The sequence below is a fragment of the Vombatus ursinus genome, unplaced genomic scaffold (assembly GCF_900497805.2).
Source record: "Vombatus ursinus unplaced genomic scaffold, bare-nosed wombat genome assembly UNPS02014852.1, whole genome shotgun sequence".
Classification (NCBI taxonomy): Eukaryota; Metazoa; Chordata; class Mammalia; order Diprotodontia; family Vombatidae; genus Vombatus; species Vombatus ursinus.
In genome coordinates this window covers 97,421-112,449 of record NW_020954630.1, presented here as the reverse complement: position 1 = coordinate 112,449, position 15,029 = coordinate 97,421, and the positions used below count along the sequence as shown (strand labels likewise).

General features: G+C 43.3%; 1 protein-coding gene across 4 annotated transcripts in view; it reads right to left on the bottom strand.

The window, feature by feature from the left end:
• The window catches only part of KRBA1 (KRAB-A domain containing 1), a 60,384-nt gene that overhangs the window by 9,391 nt on the left and 35,964 nt on the right, over positions 1-15,029 (bottom strand). For all 4 annotated transcript variants that reach the window (XM_027841071.1, XM_027841070.1, XM_027841068.1 and 1 more), the window contains 6 exons: positions 14,319-14,495; positions 12,676-12,831; positions 7,701-7,886; positions 6,503-6,676; positions 5,493-5,657; positions 1,358-1,519 (listed from right to left, as the gene is read on the bottom strand). In XM_027841071.1, the coding sequence (XP_027696872.1) occupies positions 1,358-1,519; positions 5,493-5,657; positions 6,503-6,676; positions 7,701-7,886; positions 12,676-12,831; positions 14,319-14,495 (1,020 nt within the window). The remainder of the gene's footprint in view (positions 1-1,357; positions 1,520-5,492; positions 5,658-6,502; positions 6,677-7,700; positions 7,887-12,675; positions 12,832-14,318; positions 14,496-15,029) is intronic.

Below are 15,029 nucleotides of genomic sequence, written 5' to 3'. Positions count from 1 at the left end.
TTGGCTTTGTTTGTGCAAAAACTTTTTAATTTAATGTAATCAAAGTTATTCATTTTGCTTTTCTCTATCTCCCATTGGGTCATGAATTCTTCTGTTGTCCATAATCTGATAGGTGAACTATTCCTTGCTCTCCCAGTTTGCTTATAGTAACAGCCTTTATATCTAAATCATGAACCCATTTTGACTTTATTTTGGTATATGGTGTGAGATGTTGGTCTATGCCTAGTTTCTGCCATACTCTTTTCCAGTTTTTCCAGCAGTTTTTTTCAAAGAGTGGGTCAGCCACTAAGTTTCAAAGGATACAAGTGTGTCAATTCCAGAGGACTAAAGATTAAACATACTACCTATACCTAACTGAGAGAGGTAATTAACTTAAAGTGAAGAGACATCTATTTTAGACATGGCCAATGTAGGAATTTGTTGGGCTGTACCATGCATATTTGTTATGAGGCTTTTGGTTTTCTTTGTTTTTAAATTGTTTAATGGAAAGAGGGGAAGGAGTGGGAAGGTAAGAAAATCAATGAATAGTAATTAGAAAAAAAATAATTTTTAAAAAGGTTAGTCCATATTCTCAGGGGCTATGACCCCTAGAGTCTTCCAGGATACTCTTTGCTTCTAGACATGGCTCTTTTTCTTCCCCCTGGGAAACGGGCCAGGACATTTGGGAGTGAAGGAATAGCACAGCCAGTCCTGCCAATTCACCTGGAATTGAAAGACTTAGTTGGTAAGCACAGAGGCCACTGATGCCGCTGAAGGCTTAGAAGCCAGCCCTGAGGTACTTTGTGATACAGTGGAAACAACCCAGCAGAAGGAATGGTGGTAAAGAATTCAGAGAAACATGGGGTCCCTGTAGAAAGTTGTTCAGGACAAAGAAAATGGAGTCTAAAGAACTGACAATTACTACAACAGTGTAGATAAAGGCAGCACAGAAAGTCAACAAAACCAGCACCGGTCAACGTTAGTACCACGCCAGCAAATCAAAGGACGTTCATTCTGCTTTGGCAGGAAAGAGTACTGGCCCTGGAGAACTATCTGGCTTCACGTTCCACTTGTGACATTTCCTCTATGCCCTTGGGCAAGTCAATTTAGGGGACCTCAGTTTCCTCTTCTTCAAAATGGTAAAGTATTGGGCTGGCTCAAGTTAGCCACAAACTTCTAATGGTTGTCTGACTTAGGTTTGGATGACAAGTCTTTTGAAATAGGATTTTTTTCCTCTTAAATCCTGGACCAGATCACAGGTCTCTGAAAGAGAAGCGTTCACTTCATCAAGTGTTAGGACCTTCCTTCCCCTGCTCCCACGGACATAAGCACGCACTAGTTCACAGACACACACACACACACCCCAGGTCTGGTTTACCTTCCTTGTCTGAAGTCCTGCACCTGGGTTCCACTCTCCTCGATATCCCATTCCCTGCTGGGGCCAACAATGAGGCAGGCTGGCTGAGGTGAGGCCTGTTTGTGGAGATCTCTTTGAGACAGTTCTCCAGGCCCTGGAGGGGAGAGCTCCCAATTGGACTTGCTGCAGAAACCAAACAATCTCAGCTTTAGCTGTGCAGTTTTGAGTTTGCAAGTCTCGGGGCTTTGAACCCCCAAATCTCTGCCCAAGCTGTCTGAGGTCCATGAGCACAAGACCATTCATTTGTGTCAAACCAGGGTAAAGTAGCACCAAAAGTCCTTGTTAGTCCTGGCATAGTTTTATGGACAGTACACATTAACAAACATTTAATAAGTGCCTACTATGTTCAGAGCACTGTACTAGGTACTGGTAGAGATAGAAAGTTTAGGTAAGACATGTCTCTGCTCCTCAAGAAATTTCCAGTGTAGTAGAGGAATAAGACATCAAACAGAGCAGTCTATAATACACAATATTACCTAATAAGTGCCTTAGAGTGTTACAAAGTGTAATGCAATATCTGAGGGAAGAAAGTTTGTTAACGTCAGCGGAATCACAGGCTTTCTGGATGAGATAGGCTTTGAAAGAGGAGCTAAATTCAACAAATGAAGAGAGGGAAGCAGAACATTCCTGGCCTAGGAAACAATGTGAGCAAAGGTATAGAACCACATTGGGCAAGAGCTGGGGAGGGATGTGGGGGGTGGGGGGAGAACAGTGCAGTTTGGCTGGAATGTAGAGAATACAGAAGATACTAAGGTAGGGTGACACCAGATTGGGGAAGCTCTTAAATGACAGACGAGTTTAAGCTTTTCTGAGCAGAAAAACTGGATTAGACCTGTATCAGACCTAGGAAGTAGCCAGGTGACTCAGTAGATAGAATGCTGGTCCTAGAGTCAAGAAGACCTGAGTTCAAATCTGGCCTCAGACACTTACTATCTGTGTGACCCTGGGCAAGTCACTTAACCTCTCCCTGCCTTAATCCACTGGAGAAGAAAATGGCAAATCACTCTAGTATCTTTGCCAAGAAAACTCTATGGACAGTACGGGCGTGCTTTGGCCCACAGGGTCATAAAGAGTCGGACATGACTGAACAATAGCAAAGACTTAGTTGTTAAAACTTAAAACTACACTAAAATTTTGTATAAAAGAGGTTATTCTGGTAGTGCTATGAAGGATAGACTAAAGGAGAGAATTGTGGTAGGAAGACCTGTAAGGAGGCAGATATAATAGAAATAGCATGGTATTTAAAGTGAGAAGACCTGTGTTTAAATCCACCCTCATTATTGGCAGTGTGATGTTGTCAAGATACCACCTCCCTAGGCCTCAGTTTACTCATATGTAAAAGAAAGGGGTTGGACAAAATTATCCCTTCCAGATAACTAGTCTGTGATGTGTTTTTTTTAAGAATTCAGGCAAGGACTAATGAGGGCCAGTGGAAACAGACAGTAGGGGATGGATGGTTGGGAAAGACGTTGTAGAAAGTGGAATCTATAGGACTAGGTAACTATTTGTATGTGAGTGTTGAGGGAAAAGGAAGAGTCAAGGATAACCCTGAGCCTTCAAGTAGGGGAGAAAAGGTAAATTATGGAGGCACTATGAATAGAAATAGCAAAATTGGAAGGAAGAACAGGTTTAGGAAGATAATGACCTCAGACTGTGACATGTTGAGTTTGAACTATCTGAAAGACATCCAGGTGGAGATATCCTGCAAACAGTTGGGTTTACGCAAACCTATGGGTCTGGAGGATAGATGAAGAATCAAGACTCAAGAAAATATCTGAGAAACATCTAAATGGAAGTGGTTCAACAGCCTTGGGAGTGGATGTGACTGCCAAGAGAGAAGAGAACCAAGTAGCAAGCAGAACTTCTCAGGAAATAGATTGAAAGGCTAGAAAGAAGAAGATGAGGCAGTGAAGGAGACAGGATGAAGGAGACAGGAAAGGAACAGTTAAAGGGCTAGGAGGAAAATCAGGAGAGATTGGTGTGTCTCTGAAGCTCAGCATAGGGGGAGAACCTGGTGGCAGGAAGGGGTCAAAGTGGATAAGGCCTGACAAAAAGCTACTGGACTTGGTAATTAAAAAGTAACTTGTTACAATTTGGAATTATGCAAATAAAACTACTCTGATCCCAAAATTCCACTACTATACCTCAAGGAGGTCAATGATAAAAAAAGAAAAGAAAAAAGGTTATTAAGACATCTTTTTTTTTAAATGCAGAGAATAAAATAGAAAGGCCAAAAAGAAGCACAGACAAGCAAGACAGTTTTGAAAATTCCAAGTTGAATTTATCATATACTTAAAAAGAAAAGCAAGCTCTTCATAAGAGAGATCTAGTGTTTCATGTACCTTTTTTTTGCTCACTGTTAATTAGAAAGACCTATAAAATAAATTTTTAAAAAAGTCATTGGTTGAACAATCTTGGTCCTTTGTTGTTGTGTCATTTCAGTCGTATCCAACTCTTCTTGGGGGTTTTCTTGGCAAAGATACTGGAGTGGTTTGCCATTCTCTTCTCCGGCTCATTTTACAGATAAGAAAACTGAGGCAAGCAGGGTTAAGTGACTTGCCCAGGGTTATATAGCTAGTAAGTGTCTGAGGCTGAATTTGAACTCAGGTCTTCCTGACCTATCCTTCCTGACTATTCCTGACTCTATCCACTGTGCCACCTAGCTGCCCCAATCTTGGTCCTAGAGAATTGATAAAAGGTTCCTTCCTCATCTCAGCAGAGAGTCAGAGACTATGGATGTAGAATGTGGTATACACTGTTAGATACTACACTGCGTCAATCAATTCTACTTAAAAGTTTTTTTGTTTTTTTAAATTCAAGGAAGAGTTCACTGCAGGGGGAGGATTAACAGGAAATGTTTGCAGTTTAAGAACAAAGGCAAAAAAAAAAAAAAGAGCACTGAAGGGTTCTTTTCAGGCACCACCGGTTTGGCCTAGATGACCTCAGAGGTTTTTTTCCAACTCTGACATTCTGTGATTTTGATTCTCAAGCACTGCCAAGGACCTGTTTGAATGAGATCACATACTGTGATTTTGTAAATAAATTGGACAATGGGGGTTACCCAGAGATGAGGCTGAAATAGGAAGCAAGAGACTAGGGCAGTGAAACTTTAAAGTGGAAGGATATGGGGTCAAGGATAGGTACGAGGCGAGGGGAACAAAGACCAGGAGATGAAGGATGGCTTGCTGTAAGGGCAAGGGAGTGGAGGCACAGAAGGATAAGAGCTAGGATCTGGAAGCTGGAATTTCAAAATTCTGACCTTACAGTTGGTGCAATCCCAAGAGATGATGAGGTCTCAAGCCCAACTATGTTACAGTGTGTAGCTTAAGTGAGGCATCAATGGAAATCATTAGAGTGGAGGAGATTGAAGAATTGTGTGGTCGGATTGATAGAGTCATTGCCAATATCTATACTTATGTCCGATCTCCCAAGGGGGTGGGGAATGAGGAACACAGAGCACAGGAACCAGGTGGTGCTCAAGTCCCTGAATGAGTTGGGAGGTCATTAGATAGCAGCAACAAGGGTAGTGGTACAAGTGAATTACACAGGCTTTAAAAGAGAAAACCAGATTGAGGGATGGTCTCTGGAAGTGGCAGCGGAGGTCAAGGTGTGTGTATGCTAAGTTTTGTTATGTCCATTTTACAGATGGTGTTTGAGAATGGCTCTGTGAGATGAAGAGCGGACACAGGAGTGACCTCTGAAAGAGAAGATCGCAAGGAATGTGATGTCCTCAGGGCAGAGGCAAGTTCTGGTAAACCTTAAGGCCAAAGGAGACTTTAGTGAGGGAGGAGAGCGTTATTCTAGAAATGGAAACCCCAGAGACACCTTTGGCCTTGCCGTTTACAGCCTTTAATGGGCTGTGTGATTAGATTAGAAACTCCTTGTGTGCAGGAACCAATTCGGTTCCTCACTCAGTAATTCAAGCACTACCTAGACAACTGTGCCTTGATTAGGTGAAATACTAGCCAGGGACAGGGACAGGGATAGAGATGGAATGATTCCTCAAAGTCTTTCCTCACCAGGGGATCCCCCACCTCAGCTTCCACTGTCATCTCATCTGAGTAACTGAAGACATGGCCTGGGAGGTCCACCTCACCTTCTCTGCACCATCGACCTTGACTCCCTTCTGGGCTTCTGAGATCCAGGTCCCCATCTGTGCTGCTGGCTGAGGAGAAGCTATTGGGGGTGTTAAGGTGACCCAGGCGGCGAGCAGAGAGATCCTTCACATAGCCAGGTGGTGCCAGTGAACCTGTGGTCACCGCTGTGTGGAAAAACACACCACCATCATCAAGGCTTTGGTCCAGAAATAATCCTTAGTGATCTGCCCAGATGAAAAATCCCTCCCAGAGTGGGGGAAACAGGGATTAGAAACACACTGTGGGACCCTCAGGAATGTATGAGGATGAGATGGCTTAGCTGTGTCTATTCCAGCATGAAGCAAAGATTCCCAGATTCAATTATAACCTAGAATGCAAAACCAGGCCAACATCATGAGATCAGAAATCAAGAGTTGGAAAGGGGCCCTAGAGGACATTTAGTCCATCCCCTTCATTTTACAGATGAGGAACGCTGACCAGTTAATTCTGTGGTACTGTTTGATTCGTGGCTCAGCATTTCTTTGACAGCCTGCCACAGGGCCTAAAAGGCCCAGTCACTCCTTTCAGTTAAGGCACTGAAGGCCACTGTTAACACGCGACTCTCGCTTGGATGAGGTAACCCACTGACCCACTTGTACTCTTTCATATACTCAGCAAGCGTTCATTTACCAAGTTCAACTGCTGAATGTTGAAGGCCCTGTGGGACTGGAATGGAACAGATGCCTTTTAATGAGAGGAGCTTGAAGGGCTGTCTGGGGAAGGTAGGCAGGGGCAGCCTCTCTCTTTAGAACTCTGTAGGATCATAGGATCAGGGAACCACATGGGGACCCTGGGGATTTGGTGGGGATTGGGGTTTTTGAAGGGAAACCTGAAAGGGTGCTGGGGTAGGAGACAAAGACAAATTAAACTGAGGTTTTGCTGGGGTGTCCCAGTTAGGATTAGATAGTCCTCTCTCTCCCTCATCACTTAATATCTATCACTGCCTCTTTGTGACAAGCACCACACTTACCTTCCACATGCCACTTCCGGGCCCGTGGGTCAGACCTTCGCTGAACCATCTCCACCTGCCCAGGGCTCAGGCACCAGTAGTTGCTTAGTGGCTGGGGTCGTAGTGATCTGTTCAGGGGGATGTCCTTCAGATAGGTTTCCAGGGCCTCCAAGGGTGAGCTCTGGGCACTGCCAGCTAGGACAAGAGACATCCCTGTACAATCATCATCACCAGCAAGATACCATGGGTGCATGACACCATCCCTGACTCCAGGCCTCAACATAAGGACACAAGAAGAACTTGGCCCTGGGAAAGCCAGTTTGCAAGGAATGCCCTCACAGGCAATATTGAATCTCCTATCTAATGATGCAGGGATAATCAAAGTGCCCCATGCTCAGCTCTAGGTCAAGGACTAAAAAGATGGGGGACTTTAACTTCATATTAGTCATTAAATCATTACAGAAAAGAGGGCTGTGAAAACAGCTAGCATGTTGGCACAAAGGAGCAGACACTAGCCTGAATACGGAAGGAGTGAAAAAAGGAAACATGAACCGTCTTTAGGTCCACACAGAATCACTCTATCAATGGTTTCTAGCTTTTCTCCAGCTCAGTAAATCAGAACAAAAGCTCCTTAGAGATTATCTAATCCAGCTCCCTCATTTTACAAATGAAAAAACTGAGACAGAAAGTGATTTGTCCAAGGTCTCACAGCTATTAGGTGATAGACCTAGAATTAAAACCCAGGTCTTCAGCCTTCCAGGCCAATACTCTTTTTGGTTACATCATGTTGTATCTTCACTTAAGATTGAGCAAGAAGTGGGCTTAATCTGCAGTATGAGGGATGTGGGTTAGAGATTAGAGTGCATTTCGATAACCCTTGAGATTCCTCGCCCATTGGAATATGCAAATGTCCTTCCCTGAGATTTCAGGTCTGCTCTCTCTCAAAATAAAGGCAGAAACCAGAAAATCTGTGGAGAGCTTTCAGAGCCTAAGGTCTCTGGGATTCTCAAATAACTAATAAACTACTGGAAAATGAAAGGGCAGGCTTTATTTCCAGGGAGGGACAACCAGTTCTTTCTCTATTTACTGTCAGAGTTCTTATGACCAGGAAGATGGAAACTGGGAGTTCACAGGGCTGACAGGCAAGGAAAAGGATGTACTCAACTCAGACTAATGAACTTCAATCCTGCCTTCTGCTACAACAGCACCCAGCGCTCACCTTGGTTCATTGGGGTCCAAGCTGGCCCCTCTGGCCCCAGGAGGTTCCCATCACCCTCCACGCTGTTACTAGTGGAGAAGCCATGGGGACGTGCACCGAGCTGGCTGGACACAGGAGTAGGAGTGTCAGGGATGTAGCTCGGAGGGCTGTGGGCCCAAGCGTCCTCGCCGGTCCCTTCCATCTTAACTGCAGAAAGAATCATGTGTGATTTTTTTAAAAAAATAACTAATTAATCTATTTTTAGTTTTCAACATTCATTTCCATAAGATTTTGAGTTTTAAATTTTCTCCCCCTCTCTGTCCTCCCCTAGTCCCAAGACGGCGTGCAATCTGATATATGCTCTACTTATACAAAGAATGATGTGTTTAGAGCTAGAACAGAACTTGGAGGTCATCTAATCTAACCCCTTCATTTTAGGGTCTGCACTAATGGACAAAGGCACTCGCCCATCACCCTACAGCAACCCAAAGAAGCAAGGGAGCTTCTCTAGGTCACACAGACAAGAGGATTTGAACCGAGATCCTAGAATCTGAATCCAGTTCTCCTTCCACTGGCATGAATGTACTGACCTACAGTTTGCAGATTTCATTCTTTCCTTTTAAAAAAAAAAGTCGACAGATTTCCCTTTCTCTGTCCCCAGGCTGTATTTCTCTATCATTTTTAAAAGGTTCCTGACAGTGACTCAGGATCATGTCTGCCAGTTCTTTTGCTACTGGGAAATGTAGTTCTTCTAGGTCTGGTGATGTGAACTCATCAACAGCACCAAGCTACTCTCTTGCTGGTCCTATACTCCTCTTGGCTGGCAAACTCCCTATAGGCATTTTTTTTCCATCCTTTCCAGCCTGACCATCATTCTCCTTGGCAGAGAAAACAGATGCAAAATGAACGTTGAACAGTTCTGTCTTCTTTCTGCAGTTCAGATTACCGTCCTTCTACCTATGCCAGAAGCAGTGCTTTCACTTCTTTTCCCCAAACATGCTGAGAAAAGTCCAAATCCTTGTTGTCCTTAGCTTTCCCAGCTCAGCTCAGTGGTCACCCTACCTTAGTCTCTCCCCTCTCCAGTCCAATCTCCACAACATTACAGAAATAATCTTCCTGAGGGACAGATCTGGGTCACTCCCCTACTCAACCATTTTCAGTGGCTCCCTAGGACAAAATACAAGCTCCTTAGTCCTTCCTCATTTTGGCTCCAATTAAACTCCCTAGCCTAATTTCACATTACTTTACATCCTAACCAAACCACCACCAACAGCTCCCTAAATCTGCACATTTAAAGCCTTTCCACATTCCTGAAATGAACTCCCTTCTTCATGTCTACCCTTTGGAAACCTTATCTTCCTTCAAGGCTCAGTTCAGATAACACCTTCTTCCTTAAGCCTTCCCTTATTCCTTCTACTCTAATACCTCACTCCAGGTGAAAGTGACCTCTCTCCTCAAGTTCTCCTAGACAACTGTGTCTGGAAATTTCCTTGGTCTCCTCATTGTTTCCTTACCTTGTATTATACTCATCAATCAATCAATAAGCATTTATTAAGCACCTACTATGTGCCAGGTACTGTGCTAAGTGCTAGGGGTTCAAAGAAAGGCAAAAGACAGTCCCTGCCCTCAAGAAGCTTACAATTTAATGGGGGAGATAATATATAAATAAATATATGCAAAGCAAATATATCCAAAGCAAACGAAATGCAGGATAAATAGGCAATGATTAACAGAGGGAAGGCACTGGAATGTAAGGGGTTGGAGAAGGCTTCCTGTAGAAGGTGAGATTTCAGTTAGGCCCTAAAGGAAGCCAGGTAGGTCAGTAAGTAGAGTGGAGGAGGGCTAGTGTTCCAGGCATGGAGGACACCTAGAGCCAATCCCTGATCGGAGAGATGGCGGGTCTTGTTCAAGAAACAACCAGGAGATCAGTGTTCCTGGATGGAAGAGTACATATGTACGCTTATCTTACCTGTGTATAGATTGTACTTTTCCACTGCCTTCCCCAATCTGGTAGAATATAAGTTCCTTGAAGACAAAGACCGTATCATACTTAATATTTACATTCCCCAAAGCTAGCCTAGTGCCTTGTATCTGTGTAGAGTGGGCATTGTGTAAAAGTTTGTTGAACTGAATTGCAGAAAGAGAACCATTAAGGCAGAGCCAACTTCTCAATTCTTGCTCATAATCCAAGTCTCTAGCTTTCTCTAGCTTTTTTTCCCCCTAACTTCCCCAGCTTTCCCTAACCACCTCTGTTGGCAGTTGGCCCTAAGCTTGGCCGCAAACCATGGTAACTGTTAAAAGCAGATTCAGAAAAGAAACAAGTGTATTTATTTGACATTCTAGTTAGCCATCAGCCCTAAAGCAGTGTGACCTGAGGCTGCAGCAGACACTTAGTTCTCCTAGGCCCATACCGGAAACTTGAAAAGATGCAGAAAATCCTAAATAAAATCACTACCTTTCATCAACTTTGCAAGCCAACTTGCACTTTCATTTTCACCTTATTAACACATTAATTTATACTTGCTAACAGCCTCACACAAAGATCCCTCTTGTATTATCTCACTTATTAGGAGAAATAGATTCCAATTATCTCTACTGCTATGTAGCTACAAATGAGTTGCAGTCCTTCAGTAAATGGAAAGGGTTGGTGATGCAGGGTTCTCTCTTTTAACCCCCTGTAGAATGAAAATAATCATAGAATCAGAGTTAGAAGCTCAGAGTTCATCTCGTCCAGCTCCTACTCAAAAATATTCCAATAAGTGTCGATCCAGCCTTCACTCAGAAGCCCCTAGAAAAGTGCTGTATAGCATAATATAGTATTGTATAGTATAATATTGTAATAGAAAAAGCATATAAACTGGAGTCAGAGGACCTGAGTTTGAATCTCAGATCTTCTACTTACTACCTATGTGTCTGTAGGGAAGTCACTTAATCTCTCCGTGCCCCAGTTTCCTCACCTATAAAATAAGGAAGTTAAGCCTTTAAGGCTTTTTAGCTTTCATCCTATGGGAAATTCACCAACCCCATAAGGCAGACAATTTCATTTCCAGTTTACTTTAATTCATTAGAATTATAGGCTGAAGATTTAGTGGAGAGCTTATTATATAAATGAGGAAACTGAGATCTACTGAGGTTGAGTGAATCATCCAAGATCGCAGCGCTAGTAATCAGCCCAATTAGAAGTTGAAACCAAGGCCTCATGCTCCAAATCCAGCACACTTTCCACCTAGTCACCAGAAGCTGTCCAGTTTGGCCACTTTCCATCTTCTCTGCCACTGCCCACCTCTCTACACCAAGAAAAGCAACCCTCTGGGCACAGGCCTTCAGAGACCCTGCCCTACCACACACATTCTGGGCTTAGTTGATCTACCCAGTTTAGGAATTCACCCTGCGCCCAAGTTGCCCTAGATTGGACAGTGAATGAGTCAATTCTCACTAAGTCTAGCCAGCCCCTACTCCAGGCTCTGTCCTATTCAGATGTCACACACCAGGGTTTAACAGATGCAGACATCCTACCACCTGCCCTGCTGTCACCTATGTACCTCCCCCAACCCCTAGCTTTTCTCCTCTTGTTCAGGGGACAATAATCAAGTAGATTTACCATTGCTACTGCAAACAATCCCTGTTATTGCATAGAACAGACCAGAGCTCCCTTCCCCAGCCACCAATATGTTATACCCCTCTAATCCAAGAGTTCTTCACCTCTTTTTGAGGGCGTCTTTGGCAGTCTGGTGAAGCCTATAGACCCTTTCTCAAATAATATTTTTAAATGCATACAATAAAACACAGGATCACAAAGGAAATCAATTACACTGAAATATAGTTTTCAACATGCTTTAAAAAAAGAACAAGTTCACATACCCTCAAAGTAGAAACCTCTTACCTAGTAGAATATAAGCTTCTTGAGGTCAAGGAATATCAAATTTTTGTACTTCTATCCCCCACCTAGCACAATGTATAGCATACAGCAGTGATATCAAACTCAAATACAAACAGCAGGATATTGACTTAGAAAGTCACAGATTAACATTATTTGTGTTTTACTATATATTTATTTATTTTGTTAACGCTCTTAACAAATGCTTGCTGACTGATTGAGTTCTCCTGAATTATGCTGTTCCTTGTTAGGAAGTTTTCTAAAAAATACTGAATTGAAGCATGCCACCCTGAAACTTCCAACCCTTGGTTTGGGTAATACCTTCTTGGGCGATGGAGAATAAAGTTAATCCCTTTTCCACATAAAACAGCAAATGAAAAATGGGGGTTGGAGAGAGAAATTAATGCAAGTTAATTAAATATGCTTGTATGGTCCAAAGTCAAACTTCAATAATTCTAGGATTTTCCATGCTTTAATTCCCATCTGTAAGTGCCAGTGTCTGAGCACTGAGTGAAAAAAAAATGTCATCTTGTTTCCCTTTTCTTTTTTTCCCCCCCTTTTCTTTATGTCCTGTCTCTCTTGTTAAATTCCCTGTGAACTCCTGGAGGTCAGAGCCTGAGCCTTCTCATTCTTAATTCCGATCACAACTCCTAATACAGGGATGGAACAGGCAATCACTCAAGAGGTATTCTCTGAGTACTTATGATGTTCTCTGTATATACTTGGCTAAATGCATATGACAGGCTCAGAATCAGGTTCACTTTTATCCCTAGACAGCACTCAAAGAGCACTAAAGGTCATTTACCTAGGTTAGGTATAGGCCTGTTTGGAGGGAGGAAAACAAGCATTTATTAAGTGCCTGTTACATGCCAGACACTGGGCTAAAGACTTTACAAATATTACCTTGTTTGATCCTCACAACAAACCTAGGAGGTGGTGTTATTATCTTCATTTTACAGTTAAGGGAACTGAGGCAGATAGTTTAAGTGATTTTCCCAGGGTCCCATAGCTAGAATGTGTCTTAAATCTGAATTTGAACTCAGGTCTTCCTGACTCCAGACCCAACGCTCTACTGCCTCTCCAGTCCAAGGTTTATGTGCGTGATAACCCACACCTTACCTCCAGAATACTTCTGCCAAGTCCCTGGACCACCTGTCTGCTGCTGCACCCCTCCTCCTGGGAGACCAGCACATCTGGCCTGAGTTTCTGGAATCTCTTTAAGACAGTTCAGCAGGCCCTGGGGTGGGGAATTTTCTGAAATGGTTTCTGCCTTCACTAAGGGAAGAAAGAATAAACTTTTAGCCAAAACTCCACAGGCATAGTCTTTGGCTATGTGACCCTCAGTCACAGGTACTATAGAGTGTGAAATGGGCAGTGATAGGGGGTGGGAGTGGGGAGGAGTCCAGGGCTGGGATTTGGAGACCTGGGTTCTGGTTCTGGCTCTTCCAGTAAGTTGCTGCCTGGTCCTGGGGGAAAGTCAGTATCTAAGTTAATCAACCTCCATGTGCCTCAGTTTCCTCATCTGAAAGATAGCAAGAACAATACCAGTCCTTCTTGCTCCACAGGGTTGTTTTCTGAGGATGAAGTCGGGCAAACAGATGTAATAGTGTAACACAAATCTAAAAGGAAGATGGCATCATAAATAATACATGGAAGTTTGGGGCAGTAGGCTGGTGAGGTTGGTAGCTTTGGGTAGTTTTCCTATGCCTGGGAGACAAAAATTAACTACTTTAGTCAATGTCATTTCCTCTAGAGACTCCTGAACATCTGATAGATATGTGTATGTATGAATGTACATATGTGTATGTAGGTATAGACAAACTATATTCTCTTTGTCCAGACCTGTGACTTAATTGGTACATGGAACTCCCAGTGAAGAAATTCTCTCCACCGAGGTAAGTCTATACCTGTTCATAACCTACAATCTTACAGAGTTTCCTGGGGCCCTGAGAGATCAAGGGTCTTGCCCAGAGTCAGACAGTATGTGTCAGAGATAGGACCTAAACCCAGGTGCTTCCTGACACCAAGGTCCCTCTCTTTCTAACTAGCCACCCTAACTTTCATGAACATAAAGTATGTATTTAATATTAACAATAAAAAAAGCTGGATGACTTTAAATAAAAAGGAGTATAGTGTAAAAGAGTTGGCTTCGGAATCAGGAGGACCAGGGCTCAAGTTCTGCCTTCGGCAGACATACATACACACAGGCTATGTGACCTTGAGCAAGTCACTTAACCTGAGGCAATCTTTTAAGATTATAAATTACAGAGATGGTGCAGACCTGTGTTGTCAGAGGGAGTTTCCTATGCCAATGAAATCACAAATCTATCCTCTAAAAATGATTATATATTAGCATGAAGAATATAGTAAGTGCTCAATAAGTTCTTGTGGACTGGTTGAACATATAGACAGACATACTGGACCACTGGATAGCTGGACAGGCACAGGAGGACTAGCCATCCTCCTCCACCCTCCTAGTGGGTTGGTCATGGCCAGTTCACAAGTAAATGACAGCCTGAAAAAGGAGGGTGGGAACTCTGGTTCAGCTCTCTCTTCCTTAGAGGTCTTTAAATCACACATAGAAGAAAGCCCAGAAACAAGGTTCTAGCTTTCTAGCTCAAGTTTTACCCTCATCATCACCCCCAACTCCAAGAACACAAAACAGAGCCATAGCCTGGACCAACATCTTCTTGGGGCCCAGGATGTAGGAGCTTTAGCCTCAGAGACAGGGTCCTCAGGGACACTGGCTGTAGGTGACTCACCAGCCCAGGGTGGTGGGCCCCTGGGTCTTTGGTCTGGGGTCTTTGGTCTCATATCCCCCGGGCTGCTTTGAGGAAGTGATCCAGTAGCAAGAGGCCGGGGGTGCTGAGGTCCTTGGACGAGAATTTCCTTCAGGCAGTTGATAAGGTCTTGGAGAGGGCTGCTCTCAGAAGGACTTCCTATAGCATTTGTCAGAGCAAACACAAAGTCAGTGCAACAAACAACGGTCCTTCAAGTTACTCTATCATAATCAATCTTGGTCCTGGAGGACAAATGACAAGATGTTTCCCTCCTATCTAAGAGAGGTGAGTGCCTATAGAAGTGAATGTATGCTGTCTCTGTTACAGGGAAGAGCTCAATGGGACACACATTAAGGAAAGAGGATGGTGCAAAAGGCATTAATAAAACTTCAAAAGAAAGAAAAGAAGAGCAAACACTGATCTGGATTTAGGAGCCCCGGATTCAAATCCTGACTAACACTTTCTAGCTGTATGACCTTGGACAGGACAGTTAACATCTCTGTGTTGCACTTCCTTCAAGGGAAAATACTACTAATACCTACTAATTCCCCTGTAAGAGAAAAGTACTTTGTAAAACCTCAAAGTGCTCTACAAAGGTTGCTGTTCTACCTTATTGACTCACAGAATTTAAAACCAAGCCAAGGTTGACTGCTACAATATTCTTAAAAGTATCAATTTTTTAAAACGTAGGCA